This window comes from Labeo rohita, chromosome 2, assembly GCF_022985175.1.
Source record: "Labeo rohita strain BAU-BD-2019 chromosome 2, IGBB_LRoh.1.0, whole genome shotgun sequence".
In the NCBI taxonomy this organism is placed as follows: Eukaryota; Metazoa; Chordata; class Actinopteri; order Cypriniformes; family Cyprinidae; genus Labeo; species Labeo rohita.
Window position 1 is genome coordinate 16,463,178 of NC_066870.1, and position 19,831 is coordinate 16,483,008.

Below are 19,831 nucleotides of genomic sequence, written 5' to 3' on the forward strand. Positions count from 1 at the left end.
TTAATTTGCCATGTTTTCTAGTTTTCTAGTATAACTTCTCAAGCTTTCTTGGGTTGTTCCTCTTGTGGACCACCATGGCTGATTTTGGACAGATTTTAGAATCTATAGGAGACTTCGGGCTCTTCCAAAAGCTTCTTTTGTTTGCGCTGTGCTTTCCAAATCTCTTTCTGCCTTTTCAGTTATCCAGCCTTGTCTTCAACCATGCAGACACAAATCACCATTGCAACACTGACTGGATCCTGCAGGTGGGTCCCAATCTGACGAAGGAAGAACAGCTTAATCTCACTCTGCCCAGGCTCCCTGATGGCTCTTTCAGTCCCTGTGAGATGTATGTACCCATGGATTGGGATCTGTCTACTATCCAGGAATATGGCCTAAACGAAACCACCACTTGCACTAATGGATGGGTGCATAATGATACTATTTATGAGGCAACTATTGTCACCGATGTAAGTACTACCACTACTTTCAAATAAACATGGTGAAAAGGTAACTCAGGTTTAGTCACCCGTATATTTGAAAACATTTATGTTATGACTTGTGGTCACACCATAATGTAATTTAACTACCGTGTTTTGAAATGACCTCATTTGAAGCTAATTTAGACAACAATATGCTGTTTACATCGAGAAAGCCTGATATTTTTGTGATGTTTTGCAGTTTGATCTTGTATGTGGCAATACAAATCTATTTCGTGGAGCACAGACAATATTCCTCGCTGGAGTACTAGTTGGAGCTCTACTTTTTGGGCCTTTTTCAGAATCGTAAGTGTTAAAATCCTATGTAGTTTAGATTAAATACAGAAGAGATCATTTTAAGGTGTCCTTGTCACAGTGCAATTATACAAATAAGTACTAAGTAATAGTAACGTTAGAATAAGATTTGGTTTAAGATTAGTTGCTTGTGATTATCCATATTTTACTGTTATTACTAAGTACATGTAATGTTTAACAAGGGCACTGTAAAACAGTGTTATAAAACAATAGTTACAGTGTTATCATATATGCAGAGCCTTGTGAAAGTATTCATACCCCTTCTTTTTTTTTTGTTTTTGTTATGTTGCTGCCTTGTTAAACTGCTTAAAATACCTTTTTTTCACATCAATCTACACTCCAAACACCATAATGGCAAAGCAAAAAACAGGTTTTTAACATCTTTGCAATTTATTAAAATAAAAAACTTAAATGATTCCATTGCATAAATATTCATACCCCTATCTGGGACAGTTGAAAATTAGCTCAGGAACATTCATATTGCTTGTAGATGTTCGAGTGAAGTTAACATGTGATAAATTCAAGTGAATGGATGTGATCTGGAAAGACACACATGTCTTAATAAAAGGTCTAACAGCTGAAATTGCATATCAGAGCAAAAGCCAAAACCTGAGGTCAGAAAAACTGCCTGTATAGCTCAGAAACATTGAATCAAGCCGCACATCTAGGGAAGAGTTCATTGAAAGCTGGAAGCATTGGAAGCTAATAGTCACTCTAGTTGAGCTCCATTATATGGAGATGGGAGAAACTTAACCATCATTGTTACATCCCACTGATCTGGGCTTTATGTGGGGTGTGGCAAGACTCCTTTTCTCAATGAAGACAAATGAAAACACACTTGGGGGAAAAAACACCTAAGAGAAACAAGATTCTCTGGTCTGGTGAACCTTAATTCCAAGCATCATGTTTAAAGGAAACCAGCCACTGCTCATCACCTGCACAGTAGCATCCCAATAGTATAGTGCAGCCTCATGCTGTGGGGCTGCTTTTCAGTGGCAGGGACTGAAGGACTTGTCAGAGTAGAAGGAAAGCTCAGCACAGCAAAATATAAAGGTAGCCTTAATGAAAACCTAGTCCAGAACATTCAGAACCTCAGAATTCCAACAGGGCAATGTCCCTAAACACACAGCAAGAGTGGCTTTATTGACAACTAAATAAATATTAAATATCCTTGAGTGGCCTGGACTTGAACCCAATCAAATATTTCTGTAGAAACCTGAAAATGTGTGTCTTCCCCCATCCAACCTAGCAGAGCTTGAGAGGTGAGGAGAAGAATGTGTAATTGCTTGTCGCATCACACCCAAAAAGACTTGAGGCTGTAAAGGTGCTTCCACTAATTGCTAGGGTGAAGGTTATGAATTCTTATGCAATGTACTTATTTTTTTTATTTTTAAGAAATGTATAAATCTTTAATCAATTCTGTTTTTGCTTTGTCATTATGGTGTGTGGAATGTACATTGATGTGGGAAAAAAAGTAATTTAAAGCAGTTTATATGAATATGAATACTTTCGCAAGGCACTGTATATAATACATTTCCATAAAAATGTACTTGACCTAATGTCTGACATGCAAAATAAAGGCACATCATTCATTCAGCATACAAATGTAATAATTTGTCCTTTTCAGTAATACAGACTTATTATTATTATTATTATTTTTTTTTTTTTTTTTAATGAACTCAAGGTTTGGTCGAAAGCGAGCTACACAGATTCCTGTGGTGCTCATGCTAATATTCACAGTTGTGACCGGTCTCTCTCCAAACTTTTATGTGTACCTCGCATCGCAGTTTATTGTTGGTGTTGCTCTTGGAGGATTTCGGATTAACAGTATTATCCTAGGTATGAGACAATATTCACCATCATCCTGGCTATCAGCAGAGTATTCAACGTAAAATATTAGATAACTCATCAACTCATCAACAGTACTAGAAAAACACAGAATATTTTTTGACTTTCATTTTGTGTCATCAACAGATCAGTTGATAGGTTTTGTTTAAGACTACATGGGTTATTATGTGACTGTAAAATACAGAATAGCTTTTTTCATCATTCTATAATATGTTTACCACAATGTTTTCATCCTTGCTGTAGCCACTGAGTGGATTGGAGTCGCTCAGAGATCCTATGCAGCCTGTCTGAGTCAAGTCCTGGCCGCTTTGGGGCAGGTCATGTTTCTTGCCGTTGTTTATTATGTCAGGGACTGGAGACTGGACCAGTTTATAATGGCGGGCCCTTTTGCATTTGTGGTCATCTACATATGGTATGTCTTTTTAAAACCACTAAAGAAGAACCTTATATGCAGTTCTGTCATTTTGCATTTGTTTTAAAGAAAAAAACTGTCAATTAATGGAATAATTTGATATGCACACCAATAAAGGTTTATTCCAGAGTCTGGCAGATGGCTTCTTGTTCGTGGAAGAACGCCAAATGCAAAAGAAGTCATTCAGAAGGTAGCGGCGATCAACAAACGTACAGTTCCAGACTCATTAGTGGAGAAGGTGAAAATATATTTCATATCAACACATCAAGCCAAAGGAAAGGCCCATTTGTCTTAAATAACACAATATGGATAACATCTTTTTTGTTAGGTCCTAAATGAAAAGCCTATTGAAAGAGAAGGCATAAAAATCCTTTTTGCTTCCCGTGTGCTCAGGAAATATTTCTTAACCATTACCTTCGCATGGTGAGTCGATTCTTAGAGAAATGTTTGTTTTCCAACTTTATTACTTGAACTTTTAAAGTTCATATTGAAACTAAATGTGGTTTATACTCAGGTGTGCATTAAATCTAGCGTACTACAGCCTCTCTCTGAATGTGGGGAAGTTTGGCCTTGATATTTTTCTCAATCAACTCATATTCGGCCTTTCTGAGATTCCTGTCCACTTCATCTGCATGTGGTCTTTGGAAACGGTTGGAAGGAAGGCATCTCTGATGTGTGCCCTCATAGTAGGAGGGTTTCTCTGTCTACTGACGCTCGCAGTTCCACAAAGTAAAAACTTTTCCATATCTAACACTGTATGTGTACAAAAATCAGCATTTAACCATGTGATTCTCTTCTTAAGGTAATTACATTGCCATCGCTGCTCTTGCCACATGTGGAAGGTTTCTCATGAACGGGGCAGGCAGTATTTGCAACGTTTATATTCAAGAACTGTTCCCCACCTCCATTCGGTAGGCATGAGCCTGTGTCGTTTTCTACAGGTATGAATGAGACTGTTGTTTTTAATGCAGTAATAATCTGCTTGTTGATTTTTTTTTTTTTTAGTCAGACGGCCACAGGTCTGGGCTCCACTGCCGCACGAGCTGCAAGTATGTTGTCTCCTGTGGTGAATATGCTAGAGATCTACCATTTCACTATTCCCACTCTGGTGTTTGGCAGCCTGGCAGTAGCGAGTGGGATAACGGCCTTCCTGTTGCCTGAGACCAGATGCACTGAGCTGCCTGGTTCAACAGAGGAGGCAGAGGGCAAGAGGTACATGTACCATTACATTTAAAAGGTTTTCATGCAACTGGTAAAAACAGTTATATTTAGTGAAATTCTTACCATGGGAGTGATTTTTTTGTTTTAAATTCAATTGCATGACTCTGTAATACCTCTGTAAAGTTACGCATTAAAGAATTCGTTCGCTCTTGAATTAAAATTTCAGGTTTAAAGGAAAACATTTCAGGATTTTTCTCCATATAGTGAAAAAAGGGATCAACAATGGGGTTGAAGGTCCAAATTGCAGTTTCAACGACTGAGCTAGGGCAAGATAAGCATTTGTGATTAAAACGTATAATTTTTTTTTTTTTTTAGAAAATCAATTATTTTACTAGGTAAGACCCTTATTCCTTAGCTGGGATTGTGTAGAGCCCCTGGAAGCTACACTGAAACTGCAATTGAAGTTCATTATATGGAGAAAAATCCTGGAATGTTTTCCTCAAAAACATTTATTTCTTTTTGAATGAAGAAAGAAAAACATCATGGATGACACAGGGGTGAGTAAATTACCAGGAAATTTTAATTCTGGAGTGAACTAATCCTTATTTTAATTATTATTTTACTGTGCCTTTTATATGTTATATTATGTCAAGAGAAAATAACACACTATCCCTTTATTTCCCAAAAAGGAGACCAAAAATGACTAATCCTGCACCTGGAGATTGTGAAGAGGTCAATGCGACCAAGTTATAAGCTCTTCTTTCTTGCAAAATTGTGGCTAGTGTTATTTTGTTTTAAGGGTTTACATTGTAGTGATATGTAGAAATACCAATCACATTTGTATTATAATTTCTGCAGTTCATTTGCCATTTAGCATTATAGATTTAGTGTTCTTTTATGTAAAATAATATGCAATAAAGCTCATTTGAATTATTGTTTTATTTGTTATGACCCAGTTTTTTTTTCTTGGCTGAACATGGTCATTACATTGGTTCATGATCAATATTAACATGGAAGTTATTTACTTTTCTTGCACACATTTTTGTGGATTATACAAAGATTATATGGATTATTGAAGTAAACTTTGCTAAATAAATCAGTTTTATTCTTCCTCTATGTCACAGAATTATCAGTCATAAAAAATATCAATGATTAATACAGTAAAAGTAAAAAAGTCTAGTCTGATTTAACCAAGTAATTAAGTAATTAAGTAATTGTCAAATAGTAACACTACATTAGTTGTATTGTGTTAGTATACACCAATTAATTATTCAGATCTAAAAAAGTAACTCCAGATTATATCCGGGTATTTTAACTTATATACATTGATTAATTAATCAATCAAATATCAGTAATAAAATTTGTGCATTATACAGAATAGTACTCCAAAGGCAAATCAATATACCTGCTTATTTAATTGTAAGATCTGAAAGTTTTTCTGTGTTATGAACAATGGCAACGAGACTACCCCAAAAAGTCAGACATCCAGTCATTTTCAGACTTCTGTGGTGGCACAGCATTTGTGTCAGCGTTTGTTGGATCTTGCATGGTGGACATGTCCTGTGCTGGAATGGATGAGAATATGTCATCTGGAAATAAATTGCTTGCTTTTGTCTCTGCAGATTCCCTGTTATTCTCTAGCCCAATGAAATCATCAAATGGGTTTGTAGTTCTTTGCGTTGTTTCCACACTGAATGTATTTGTATCTGTGCTGTCAATAGCACTTGCAAAGATGTCATTTTGAAAAGGATCAGCACTTGTGTGACTGAAAGGAGCTGTAGATGCATCATTCTCAGAGCTGAAGAAATCAAAAGCTTCCATTTGGGATGACTCAATTAGCTCTTGGCCAGGGAGGTTTTGAATAGGCACGTTAGAGGTTGATTGATTGCCTTTACTATCAAGAACATTATTAACCTCACTCTGAAATAGATTTGCCTGTTCAAGGTCAGAGCTTTTCTGTTCAAACACATTTGAAGTAACTGATAGTGTTGATGGGTCACCTTCAGAACTTATGAAGTCAAAAACTCCGTTTGGTGCCAGTTTGGTACTATCTGTAAATCCCTCAAAAGGGTTTTGACTTTGAGTCTCACTGTTTGTCATAATATCAAAGAAATTATTAGTGGACGATTGATCAAAGGCACTCAGTGTATTGTCACCTCCAAAGATATCCATTGTTTGGACTGGTGCATTGTTCATGCCAAAGGGATCATCAGTCACTTCTAAGGAAACACTGGCTTCATTTTTATTGGCTTCAGTTAGGGTGTTTCCAAAACCAATGTTTGACTCTGATGAACCAAAAATATCAAGAGTCGTTTGATTGAAATCCATAGAAGGGCTTAATATCGTATCTCCACTTTCTCCCTGAGCTTTTTCTCCAAATGGGTCTTCTTGAATAAAGGAGCTCCCTATATCTACCGATGGAGTTTCCATTGATGGCGTTTCCAAATCCATGATGTCAGTCAATGTGCCACTTTGTGTATTTGATTCTGAAAAAGCCATGACATTGGTGTTAGGGTTCATAACTTGAGATGTAAATGTGTCAGATGAATCAAGGAAACCAGTGATATCTTCATTCTGAGGCAAAAACGAGTTGAGGCTCTCCTCTAGACCTGATGGTTTTGAAGAGTCAGGAGAGATGAGATCTACATTAATGTGTTCTTGTGAGGGAATGAGTGCCTCATTTTTATCAATCTCCCCAAAAACATCAGAAGCAGGCTTGTGTTGTTCGACTAACTCAAGGTCTATTGATGGTACAGTCTCATCAGCAGAGCTTCCAGGCAACAGGATGGGATTTTCAAGGTCCTGGGTTGAATTAATTTCTTCTGGAGTATCACTTAGTTGGCCTTGTGTTGGTTTTATAGACTCTTGATGTGTATTTTGAAAGGTTGGCTCAGTCAAAGGAGAAGATAGAGAAACATTTTCTTGAATCAGTGCAGTGTCATCTTCTGTCCCTCTGGGTTTCTCTGGCTCCTTTTCAGATGTAGTTTCTGTTTTGATTTCTGGTGTTTTCTTTGTTTCTAAATCGATTTCAGAAGACGAAAAGAGTCTTCCCAGTAAATTTCTAGGTTTGGCATTGGGTTTCTTGCTTTCCGTTTTTGTCTCACTTTTTATCTCTTTGCTACTTGGACCAGATGTGAAGAGTTTGGTAAGAGGGCTTTTACCTTTAGACCAAGACCCTTTATTCCCTTTTTCCATGGCTTTTTTGTTAGCAACCTTTGTGTTGCTTTTATTATCAGATTTTGGAGGCATATCCAACATGTCAGGGTCTTTAGATTCTTGATTTTTGGAGGTTACAGCCTTAGGGTTACTCTCAATGACCACTTCTTTCTTCATCTCTGAAATCTGCTCCAAATCAAATGATTCACTGCCTGGTTTAAATGTTTCTTTACCACATGCTGTCATGTCATTTACCTGCAGTTCATCAAGATTTGTGATTGTATCTGTCTCACTCATATTTGCCTCATCTGCTCTTGATTCACTTTCCTGTATTCCTGTAGTCGGAAAGAAAGGATCTTCCATTTGTCCATCTAAAGCTTTGGGATGTTCGACATAATTATGGCCGTATGGATTGTGCGTTGTGTCAACTAAACATTCCTCGGGTGATTCCTCTATTTCTGCTTCAAAAGTTGTCATATCTTTCTTTGCTGTTACTACAGCACTGACAGCTGGGAGTTCAACAAAAGCATCAGTAGAGCTTTCAACTTCTTCTCTGCTGATCTCGGTGTTATTTTCCTCATCTATACTTAAATTAGAAGAAAACCGGACAGACTTCTTTCTTTTTGTTGGGCTATCGGCTTTCCCATCTTCAGCCAATGTGTTTTCTCTCACAGAATCTGGTCTTGAGGTAACAGAACTTAAGTCTTTGCTTGTGACTTTCCCACCTTTCGAAACTCTGCTTTGCGTTCCAGCTCTATCTGCAGTCTTCTGTAATGGTTTTGAACCTCTTGGATGAGATGTAAAGACATCCTCTGAATGTGGTGTTTTAAACCCACCTTTTATTGTGAAGGGAGAGTCGTGTGTGTTTGTCTTCTCATAAACCCGAGGTGACAGCTGAACTGGTTTGTCAATTTCATCCAGCCTAGAATTAGACCTTTTCTTCTCAAGAGCATTTCTGGAGCTTCTTGCAGAAGAATGGCTGTGATTTGACCAGTCTGTTGTACTTCTTGAGGCTGAGGAAGTATTTTGTGATACAGGACTATGTCTGGTCTTCTTGTTTTCTGGTGGCCAGCTAATTTTCAGCTTGGTTGTGTTGTCAGGACTTTTAAATTGATCATCTTTGTGTCTTTGCAGTCGAGATGTTGGTCTTCCGGGGTCATCTACAGTTACATCAACACATGCAGGCTCTGTTTTACGTGCTGAGCTTATCTTTTCAGTAGGTTCAGATTCCTCTGTTTTAACAAGCCAGCGGTCTTTGTGTTGTCTATGGCCAAAACCCTCATCATAGTTGCCCTTTTTCTTAAATAACTGATAGTAATGTGATGGGCAGTAGAACTCTCCATAAAGAGCAGAGTAATTGTGAAGGCTGTAATGAATAGCACACCAGTGAAGATTCAAAATATACTGTATATAAATAGTATTTACTATTTAATAAAAATTTCCCAGGGAATCAAGTGTTTTTTTGGAATCCCGTTTCTGCCACTGAATATGTTTCTTGACTTTTTTCTCAGAATTGTGAGTTATAAACTCACAATACAAACTCACAACTTGCAATTGCGAGTTAAAAAGTACGAATTACGAGATATAAACTCAAATTTTTTTTTCTTTTTTTCTCAGAATTGAGTGTTTATATTTTTTCCCCTCAGAATTGGACTTCATAACTCACAATTGCGAGTTCATATCTCACAATTCTGAGAAAAGGTGAAGAAGTGAGAGTTTGTATTACGCAATTCTGTGAAAAAGTCAGAATTGTGAGATGTAAACAAACAATTGCGAGAAAAGTCCGTTTTTATCTCACAATTCTGACTTTATTTCTAGCAAATGCGAGTTTATACCCCGCTATTCTGACTTTATAACTCGCAAATTATAAGTTTATATCACATGAAATTCTAAGACAAAAGTTGAGAATTGCAAGTTTATATCACAATTCTGAGAAAAAAGTCAGAAGTGTGAGTTTGTATTACACAAATCAAAAACTTGCAATTGCAAGAAAAGTCAGAATTGCTGTAATGTAAACTCGCAATTACGAGAAAAAAGTACGAATTGGTAGACGTAAACTCACAACTGCAAGAAAAAAGTCAAAATTGCTAGATATAAACTCACAATTGCGAAAAAAAGGTCAAAATTGCTAGATGTATACTCACAATTGCAAGTCAGAATTTCTCGATTTAAATTTGCAATTATGAGAAAAAAGTTTGAATTGGTAGGCGTAAACTTGCAATTGCAAGAAAAAAGTCAGAATTGCTAGATGTAAACTCACAATTGTGAGTCAAAATTGCTAGATTTAAACTCGCATTTGGAAGAAAAAAGTTTGAATTGCTAGATTTAAAATTGCATTTGCGAGAAAAAAGTCAGAATTGCTAGATTTAAACTTGCATTTGCGAAAAAAGTCAGAATTGCTAGATGTACACTCGCAATTGCGAGTCAAAATTGCCAGATTTAAACTTGCATTTGCGAAAAAAAATCAGAATTGCTAGATGTACACTCGCAATTGCAAGAAAAAAGTTGCCTTTTTATTTGACCATTTTTTGTTTTTTTCTTCATTGTCGGAAACAGACTTCCATACACGTTTGATCTGTGATTAGATAAAATCATTTGAATATGCAATATGAATTTGATTTTATAGATTGTATTTGATTAGACATTTTGACATTTTGACATGTATTGTCATTCATTATGAATCACAGGTTTGATCAAATGTTCTAGGATTATACTTAACTATTTTGTAACTGATTTGCCTTATAAAGTCTAGAAAATTGATTTCGGAATTTCACAATGGACAACTGCGATCTCTCTCACCTTAGCTTTTTATTACAGTGTTTGCAGCAGAAACAGTTAGTATGTAGGACTAGTTTATCTGCCACCATTTTCTCCACTGGATAAACTGGATTCAGGCATGCAGAGCACATCTCTTTAGCAGGTGACAGGAACTATGACAACAATATAAACATACATGGAATAAGGGTTTATGTATGATATACACAGCATTTAGATCCTCCTATAGAAAAAAACATCAAAATTGTTACAGCATGCTGTTTTAGAGAACAATGTAATAATAATTATAATTTTTTGTCTAGCAGGTAATAAAACAATTATAACAAATACTGCATTGTAAGTATTTTATTTTAGATCATTTTAATTACAACATTTGAAACAAATATTTAAGATTGACACTTTTATTAACACTTAATTGCAACAGTACAAAATCCTTGCTCTTAAAGCATCACAATAAACCTGTTTATTGTACACACATATAAAATAAAACTAATATATGTATTTTAAATAGAAATATGAAACTAAATATTCTACAAAACAAAATGGCAGCCAAGTTAATGTTTTTCTGTGTTGGGATGACCGAAAGTAACAAACACTTTTCTGTCTTTGCTTTTAGACAGAGAATTTGAGGAGAAGGTCTGGCCAGACCTTTGCAAAACAGGTGAAGCCATTTCTTCGTATCTCCTTGGATTTGTAATTACATCATATGAGGCAGACAATTCACTCTCTGACTGCCTGGTAACAAATGTAGATCTTTTGGAAGAGAAGTAAGTATTCCCAAAGCAGTCGATCTCTTCGTATTTCTCACTGACAGTTTTAGTGCCAATAATTCCACTTGCAACCTCAGGAACGCGCTGTACTTCAAGAACGCTGACTTTCCTTCTAGGACTTGGAGGGCTACAAACATGGCTGGCTGAGCTTTTCTCAGAGGAGGATTGTTTGAAGGTGCTAACTGCATTAGCTTGGTCATTTGCTTTTGGTTGTAGGGATGTGGGAGACTCCACAGGTCTTCTTGCAGCAGAATGAATGGAAATAAATGAAGGTGAGCAGGGGGCGTTTGAGCACGGTTTGCTCATTTGAACTTGATGTGGCACCTCTTTGGGCAGACATCTGTTATCAGTGCCTTGTACCTGTTTAGACTGCACAGGTTTTGCTTTGCTGGACACAATGCTAATTTTCCTAATGTTTTTAGTATTTGGCGAGACATTGTCGGCATTTAAGGATTCACTAAACAGGCCTGACAACCCAGTGATGTCTGCCTCCGACTTTAAATTTGAGACTGAGTACAGAGCTTTTTTTATCGCCTCTTCTATTTCCAAGAGTTTAGCTAATGTCTGTTCTTTCAAGTTGATGATGTCCATGCTTGCTTTCTCTAGGTCCTCGAATGCAGACTCAACAGAGGATATGCTCTCTACATCATCTCTGAAGCCATCTGTCTCTGTGCCAGCTCTTGGACAAGGTCTGCGTTTCATATTCTTTATTGGCTTGCTAATCCAAACAGGCACATTCTCAAACAAAGTCTTTAGCGATTTGACATCCACCTCACAAGTCTCCCCCTCTATTTCTTGAACTTTTGACAAAATTATCTTCAGCTCCTCTCGTCTCATAAGGTTTTCGAAGATCTCCATGGCTGCTTTCACGTTGCCCCTCATGATCTCGTCTTTGTGGACGGAGAGTCTCTGGCGGCGCTCGTCTTCTGTCTCTCTCCTTGCTTTCTTTTCTCTCAAAACAACTTTGTTCTCAGAATCACTTTGCTGTTCAATAGTTTGATTGTACTTTGAAGGAGCTTCACATATTTCAGGTGTTGAAGGGGTGTCTCTGCTGGCAGCTTTGGAAATTTTAGCTTGTTCCTGGATGGTTTCTTTTTGCACAACTTTAATTTTCTTTGGGAAAATGGAGGTTGTGTCCGTAGTTGTTTTCTTTTCCCCAAAATTCTGAAGTGCAACCTTAAACCCCTTGTTTAATTCATCACTGTCTTTTGAATAACTCTGCATACACATCCTGATCTCTTCTGCAGCATTTATCCTCTGAATCACATTTTTCTCCATTCCTGTTCTATTACAAGCAAAGGATCCATCATCAAGAGGGTCTGTTTTACCTTCGGATGGAGTGTCTGTATGTTGCATGTGGGAATTTTGAACCCACTGCTCAGTGTACTGCATCTTCTGTAAATCTGTAGGATCGCTTAAGTTTGTCCTTTGAACTGGTTCATGAATGTTGCATGGTTTTTCTTTAATTTTGTTTAAAGTTTCCACTGTTTTGTTTTTGGCAGCAACTTTGGGTGGGATTGCTGGAGTCTGTTGCTTATTAGGTGAGCTTGGACAAATATGTGGGGTTTCTGCTCTATGTTTGGAGCTGGTGATGATGTGTAATGGCTTTGGTGGAATAACTGGCTTCTGATCTTTAACCTGATTACCAGTTTTTGGAGGGATGGGTGGTGGATGTTCAGCTTTTTCTGCAAAAGCACTAGAGAGCTTTGAACAGTCCGCGTTGGAGCTAACAAATTCTGAATTCAGTACCGAGATGGTCAGATGCTCACTTCCGGTCACTGAAACCGAAGAAGACAATTCAGTATCAGATGAAGGCAAATTAACAAAACTCTGCTTGCATTCTACAGTCCCTGAGTCATTTGTCATTTTGCTTTGTGTGTGTCCAGACTGTCTAAATAACATTGCTGCCTTGAAATCTCCTTTAGAAATATTAATGCTGGACTTCTCAAGAGACTGGAGTGTCTCTTGCATATTACCTCTAACAATTTCCTCTCTGACTACACTCCTCTGCTCTGTTGCAGCACTTCGTAATGACTGAATAGCAGCCTTCACATCACCTTTAACAACATCTGGCTCTGATTCTAAAAACTGAGGACTGTTATCTATCTCTCTTGAGTCATTTTCTGTACTAACATGTATATTTTCTCTCTCTTCCACTTCATTCTGACAACAAACTCTTTCTTTGGATCCCTGATCCTTTTCTATATCACTAACCTTTCGAAATGTTGTAGTAATCCTCTGGTTACTCAAGGTAGATGTTGTAGACTGCTCCGCTGTTGTGCTGCTTTGGCTCTGAGATGATTCATTTAGATTATATAGCTTTCCAGGCGTGACAGGTTCTCGTTCTACTCTCATGCTTTGGTTCTTTGCCCTCTCCAGGGATCTTTTGGCAGCCTTAACATCTCCTGAAATGATTTCCTCCTTAATTACTTTCCGTTCATCTTCTTCTGAGCACATTTCTTCTGCTTCTACATTCAGATCGTAAATAGTGCCTGGTTTGATGACCTCACGCTCCACATGCATGCTTTGTTGCTTTGCCCGCTCCAAGGATTCAAGGGTCGCCTTAATGTCTCCAGAAACAATTTCCTCCTTCTGGACCATGACTGACTGTTTGACTGCCTCATCAAGTTGCTGCTTGGCCGACAAAATATCACCTCTGACAATCTCCTCCTTTGTCATGCCGTTTCCAACGCCCAGGTCTGTGCAGACCTCTGAGAAAACCTTTTTGACATTCTTTACATCTCCTGGTACGACATCTAAGACTGTTCTTTCAACTTGTTCCCTTTGTTGATTAAGGTGTCGCTTTGCTTCCTTTACATCTCCTTGAATAATTTCAATTTTATCTCTACAAGAAGCTGACAGTTCCTCCTCAGAAAGTTCTTGCTGTAGACTCTTAAGGTCGCCATTTTCAATGCAGCTTCGATACAAATCAACATTCCCCTTCTCGTTTTGTTCCAGTCTGCAAGATGGTTTGGTCTGCTGGTGGTGGACTGTGGCAAGGAGGTTGCCAATGGTGGATTTGACATCTCCTCGTGCAATGTCTTGCGACTCAGTCGCACTGCTTTGACAGTAAAGGGAATACACTGTCATCTCTGGCTGCCCACCTTCAGATTCTTGCATTACCAAGCCTGTCTTGATAGTTTTTTGTTGGACAAGCAAATTCTCAATAATTTTAACTGCTTCTTGGGTCTTACACTCTGCCTCAGGATTATCTGTGGATCCAAATGGAATTTCAAGCACCGTGCTGTGCATCTTGCCTTGTTCGTCCTCTTTAAGTATAACAACTTTAGGTTTCAGGTTCGGTTTGAACAGCAACTGCAGCATTATGTTCCTGATGTTTCCTTCAACAACTTCCTCCTTTTGAACTGTAAGCCCCTCGTTTTTCACAATCTGGTATTTTGCCATGTTTACGTATTTATAATCATTTGCCTGGATGATGATTCCACTGGAATGAATGAATGAGTAATGGCAAAGCCGGTAGAGTATATCTGTCACACTCTCTACAGTGATTTTGTCCAGCGGTGTGGTCTCAAATAACCAGGTTGTGCTTTTGACATCTGCCTTAGGGATTTCTTCCTTTGATGAAGCAAGCTCTTCTGTAGATTCATCATTCTTTATTTTATCTAAGGGCTGTGATTCGAAAAGCCATGTGCAGCGTTTTACATCTCCCTTTGTGTTATCCTCTCGATGTACAGTTGTCAAGGTGGTGTTCTCATCTGGCTCGCCTTTTAGAGTATCAATAGGTTGATTCTCAAAGAGCCAGGTTGAGGTACGTACATCACCTTGTTGAACGTCTGTAACACTCACCATTCGCACAAACTTCTTTTGGCCCGCTTGCTCAGTCTCAAAAAGTTGCTTGCTTTGTTGCACACTTTTCTCATTGCCTATATCTTCAACAACCCTCACTGAGGGCCCTTCACGAGGTGTAATGGAATCAAGAGGCTGAGTCTCAAACTTCCAACGTGCCGATTTCACATCTCCCTTGCACACATCCTCTTGTGTAACCGCACGGATGACGTAGATTTCTTTGTCTGCTTGGATGGTATCCAGTGGCTTGGTTTCAAACATCCACCTTGCGCCCCTGACATCTGCTCTCATCACTTCCTCTTTCTTTACTGTGGTAACTTCATGAAACTGTCCGTCTTTGTCTTTTATCGCATACAATGGCTGGGATTCAAAAAGCATAGTGCTGGACTTCACATTACCACTACCGCTTGTGGGCTTCTCAACACTCATTGACTGGTGCTCAAGGAGTTCGTCCTTATCCTGGATTTTATCCAGAGAGAAAGTTTCGAAAATAAACTTCTTGCTTCCAACATCACCACCCTCAACATCACTGATACTGTAAGTTACTCTATCCTCCTTCTCATTGATGTCACTGATAGGCTGATTCTCGAACAGCCAAGTGAATTTGTGGACCGATCCTGACTGAATTTCGTTTTTCTGCTCCTTCTGCTCTGTGACACATTCGCTTCCTATTTCATGAAGCGACTTAGATTCAAACATTTCCTTGACACGTGAGACATCTCCAGACTGGATGTCCACCTGACTGACATATCTCACATTTTGGTCAGAATCTGTTTGCTTTGTTATTCTGTCCAAAGTTTCCGTTTCAAACAAGTGTTTTACCGTTTTCACATTCATATCGCTTTTTATGCCTTCCTGCACAGTACTGCACAATTTCAAACTGAAGTCCTTCTTGTCTTTAGTGTTGTCCAGTGGCTGTGTTTCAAAAAACCAAGTGTGTGACTTCACATCAGCTTTTGGCACTGGTTCTACATCCTGGTTCCTTTCTGACTTCTCATACAAAATGTCCATTGGTTGTGTCTCAAACAGCCATTTACATGTCTTCACGTTACCCTTTTGAAATTCTTCCTGCGTTGCTGTTGAACCTGCTTCTTTCTTACTCTGTACATTGATGCAATCCAAAGGTTGTGTTTCAAACATCCATTTAGCCGTCCTCACGTCACCTGCCATGTCCTCTTGCCTTGTAATGCCCTTGATGAGCTCTACTTTTCCACTGCCTTCTTCAAATTGGTCTAAAGGTTTCGTCTCAAACATCCATTTATAATTCTGCACATTCCCTTTGATGCATTCTTCTCTGCTGACAGTTGTAACCTTGTGGAAATTTCCAGCAAAGTCTTTAATTGCATACAGCGGTGTGGTTTCAGAGAGTGAGCCTTTGACATCCCCAGCTGTAATATCATCGATATGACTTTGTGAGATGTTACTAAGAGGTAATGTTTCAAAAAGGTTCTTGAAAGTCTTTACATCTCCTTTCTCAACATCTTGAACTTTGTTTCCACCATCACTTACTGTTTTTCCAACACTACATTTCTCAAACTGCAGCTTTTTGTCTTTAACTTCACCTTTTTCATCACTTGACACCACAACTTTCTTGAGCTGTCCCACCTCATAGCTGTCTTTCAGAGTGTCCATGGGCTGAGTTTCAAAAAGCCATAGTGTCGATCCGACATTTCCTCCAACAATAGCCTCCTTCTCTGAAATTTCTTCCACAGACTCTCCTTTAAGAGAAGACAGAGGTTGATTTTCAAAAAGCTTTAGTTTATTATGAACATCTGCTTCCCCAGGGATGTCCTCCACTGTCCCTTTGAATTTTTCTTCTTCCACAGCACCTTCATGAATTGCATCTAGTGGCTGGGTCTCAAACATCCATTTTTTATTATCAACACCACCTTTCTGGGCTTCCTCAAGTGAGATTCCCCGAATGATCTGCACACCAGCTCCTTTATTAATGTGGTCCAAGGGTTGAGTTTCAAAAAGCCAGCGTGCTGTTTTAAAGTCACTGCTTTGGATTTCTTCTCTACAGATTGATTTGATTTCATGGATTTTGCCACTGCTATCCCTAATCGCACAACAAGGATCTGCTTGAAAGAGTTTGACTGTTTTCTTCACATCTCCTTTGTTCTCCTGGAGTTCTGATTTGAGTGTTAGGAAGTGTTGGTCTTCAACAGAGCAACAGCGGCCTAAAGCGTCCAGCGGTTTGGATTCAAACAGGAGACGTGCACCTCTCACATCTCCCTTCTGAACGGGTTCCTTCAGTACGACCTCCACGATTTCCTCATTCTCTATCTTCGACTTACTGATTGAATCTAGGGGCTGTGTCTCAAACAACCAGGTGGCTGTGCGAACATCTCCTTTGACTACACCTGGCCTCTCTCCTGCTTCTGTGGGTTGGCTATCAAACCTCGAATGCTCAAACAAAGAGGATTTGCCCCTCACATCTCCACCTTGAAGATTTTCCTCATTGAAAAGCCTTTTAGTTTCATGTGGGTCTCCAATATTGTCAAGAGTCCAGTTCTCAAATATCCAGCGCATGGACTGGACTTCTCCCTGATATGCCGTGTCTGCTGCTTGGGGATTTATTGCGTCAATCAGTTCATCATCTACATCTTCAAGATTCATCTTCAATTCAGGATGAATGTGTTTAAAAAGACGCTTCAGTTCACTTTTTTGTCGCTGCTGGTAGAACTCTGAGAAGGTTTCTTTTGGAGGTGGTACTGGGAGGAAGTTCTGGCTTTGATCCTTTTGAAGTGATTCCAGAACCTGGGGTCTTGGCAGAGGAGGTGGAGGAGGAGGAAAATCATCATCTCCACTGGATGCATCTGTCACTTTTATCTGTTTGCCTACTCCTGCCATCTTGGATGCAAAAAAGAAGTATGAAGGCTCAAGTTACTCTCCACAATGCAAAATTAAACTGTTAAAATAAAACGTTAGTATTAAGCCATACTTTACCTTTTTATGGGTTAAGCTGGGAAAAGCTGATTTAGTTCACTGCACACATATTCATGTGAGGTTTGACTTCATTCATGATGGTTTTCAGCCTTGTTAGTAGAAAATTCATGCTCCATACGGTGCTCAAATACAGTTTAATTTCCAAACATTAAAAAAGCGCGCTTGAAAGAATATGAACAAGAATATTTTCTAGAGTATGATTCATTGCAGCCAAAACCAAATGCCAGCTATAATGCCAACTAAATGCAGGAATATCATAAAATTTATTTGGATTTTAATGTTGATCTAAATGTGAAGATTTTGCCAAACCACTACAAATTGTCTCAAAAATTGTTTCATGGTGTGCCTTTTTAGATACATGTGCCTTTTTACCCATTAAGAAGTCTACTTTACTCTGACTGTATCACAAATCCTGTCATTAACAAGTAGTGCTGGGCGATATACCGGTTCAAATGGTAAACCAGTTTGAATTACGCACACTGTATGAATTAAAAAAAAAAAAAAATGGCCAAGTGGTACATCTGGCTAAGCACTGTAGACAGTGATCATAAGTGAGAAATTAGAGAACTATTAATAACACATTTCATTCTTTAACCGGGCAAATAAACCAGCTGTAAACAGCTGTCAACAGAAGCCATAGATAAACGCAAAGAGGGGAAAATACTATAGCAGGCAGAACAGCTCTCTATTCACAATGCAAGAAATATTGGAAGGCAATCTTAAATACTAAATTGGGGGTTTATATGAATACATCTCTGAGGGGAACTGACTGTCTTCAGAAAGGTTTAGATGATATTTTCTTTTCATCTTACCTCCGTATATCACATATTCATGTAGCATTTAAAAGCACAGCCTGCTTTGTTTACAGCAGTAACCAAGGTCTGCTGTTCCATAAGCACCACCTGCTGTCAGAGAGTGAATCTGCATCTCATTCAGCCTATCTGCTGTTTTTGTTTAGTGCAGTTGTTTTATGTATTATAATTTCACAAAGCTAAAGACTGTTCTGTTTTTGCTTTTAAATTTTGAAATGACACAAACTAATTTACATCAAACACTGCTCATACTATGGTTTGAGCCGTTTGGATCATGATTAAAATACAGTGCTTCTGAAACAGTATCATGCAATCTGAATCAGTCAGGGAAAAAAAAAACATGATAAACCGTGAAACTGCCAGGATCCTACAGATTTTTGGACAAACTGCCCGGCACTATTAACAAGGCTATATTTTTACAGCATCGCTGTTACCATGGTTGTGATTTTGATTTAATTATACTGCTACCATATCCTGCTCGTGTGGAAATACTGTAATAAAGCATTGCCAAATGAGTTCTTGTTGCTTTTTTTAATATACTGTCACAAGAGATTCTGTGTAATTTGCATTATATTTGTTTCTAAATTAGTCACACAGCACCTATTAGCATTAGTCATTAGTCACACAGCAGGCTCACATAATGATCCTGACTTAGAAAGTCAGCTAGAAGTGTTGCTCATACCTTGCTTTGTTTTTTCTTCTTTCCGCTTGAGATCAAGTGCTCCTGGAACACACTGCCCTGAAAAAGAAACACGATTCATTATTCCTGCTCATTTTTTATAGAAAACACTTAAGACTTCATTCACATGAAGCTGTTTTTAACAACACTTCACTTATTTAGTGACTGAGGAAAATACTTGTACTGTAAAATGAGCATGTACCAGACTTCACAGCATTGCATGCATGTGTGTGATCCAGTCTGAGCACTTGACCTCACAGATGCCTGTATGTTGTGAGTGATATGACAGATGCGATGAGCACTCACTTGCTGTTCGATATATCCAGAGGGGTCTGCAGCTGCTACCTTTGAGAGGTAAATGGCAGATCTGTCTTTCACGCTCTGGATAGGAGAGGGTGTGTACTTGGTTTTGTGCTGTTGATATGAGGCAGATTCTCGCTCTTTCTTGAAATGTTTCTTATCATCTAATTCACAGAAGAAAAAAACAAACAAACAGGGTTAAAAAACAACAATCATAAATAATTTAAGAACTAAAATTAGTGACTCATATATTGCATAGACAAGTTGTTGAGCCAAATAATAAAATTTATATAAATAATTGTCAGTTTATCGATTATGACACTAAATTGTTTTATTGACTTGTTTTTGGAGGACAAATTTTTTCACTGATATGACTTTTTTTTCTACAA

General features: G+C 38.3%; 3 protein-coding genes across 6 annotated transcripts in view; 1 reads left to right on the forward strand and 2 right to left on the reverse strand.

Annotated features, from left to right (window-relative positions):
- Window positions 1–5,129, forward strand: slc22a13a (solute carrier family 22 member 13a). 2 transcript variants are annotated; one of them, XR_007829256.1, is made up of 10 exons: window positions 1–449; window positions 661–764; window positions 2,458–2,612; window positions 2,865–3,033; window positions 3,151–3,271; window positions 3,362–3,456; window positions 3,548–3,762; window positions 3,836–3,944; window positions 4,039–4,751; window positions 4,884–4,993. XR_007829256.1 is itself a non-coding variant. In XM_051130110.1 (10 exons), the coding sequence occupies exons 1-10, from the start codon at window positions 75–77 to the stop codon at window positions 4,945–4,947; spliced, it is 1,614 nt and encodes a 537-aa protein (XP_050986067.1). In that variant the 5' UTR covers window positions 1–74; the 3' UTR covers window positions 4,948–5,129. The 2 variants fall into 2 exon arrangements, 1 of the variants encoding a protein (XP_050986067.1); XM_051130110.1 differs by having other exon boundaries at window positions 4,039–4,245; window positions 4,884–5,129.
- LOC127177689 (epidermal growth factor receptor substrate 15 homolog) lies at window positions 5,116–10,271 on the reverse strand. The gene is made up of 2 exons (XM_051130098.1): window positions 10,150–10,271; window positions 5,116–8,716 (listed from the first exon to the last, which is right to left on the reverse strand). Exons 1-2 carry the CDS (start codon window positions 10,257–10,259, stop codon window positions 5,659–5,661), a joined length of 3,168 nt encoding a protein of 1,055 aa, XP_050986055.1. The 5' UTR covers window positions 10,260–10,271; the 3' UTR covers window positions 5,116–5,658.
- Window positions 10,175–19,831, reverse strand: part of xirp1 (xin actin binding repeat containing 1) — a 20,216-nt gene continuing 10,559 nt past the window's right edge. The window contains exons 6-9 of one of the 3 annotated variants that reach the window (XM_051130087.1): window positions 19,449–19,606; window positions 19,146–19,202; window positions 13,110–17,555; window positions 12,527–12,673 (exon numbers count right to left, since the gene is read on the reverse strand). In XM_051130087.1, the coding sequence (XP_050986044.1) occupies window positions 12,671–12,673; window positions 13,110–17,555; window positions 19,146–19,202; window positions 19,449–19,606 (4,664 nt within the window). In that variant the 3' untranslated portion in view covers window positions 12,527–12,670. Of the gene's footprint in view, window positions 17,556–19,145; window positions 19,203–19,448; window positions 19,607–19,831 lie in introns of all 3 variants that reach the window. The other 2 variants (XM_051130071.1, XM_051130079.1) reach the window with 2 other exon arrangements.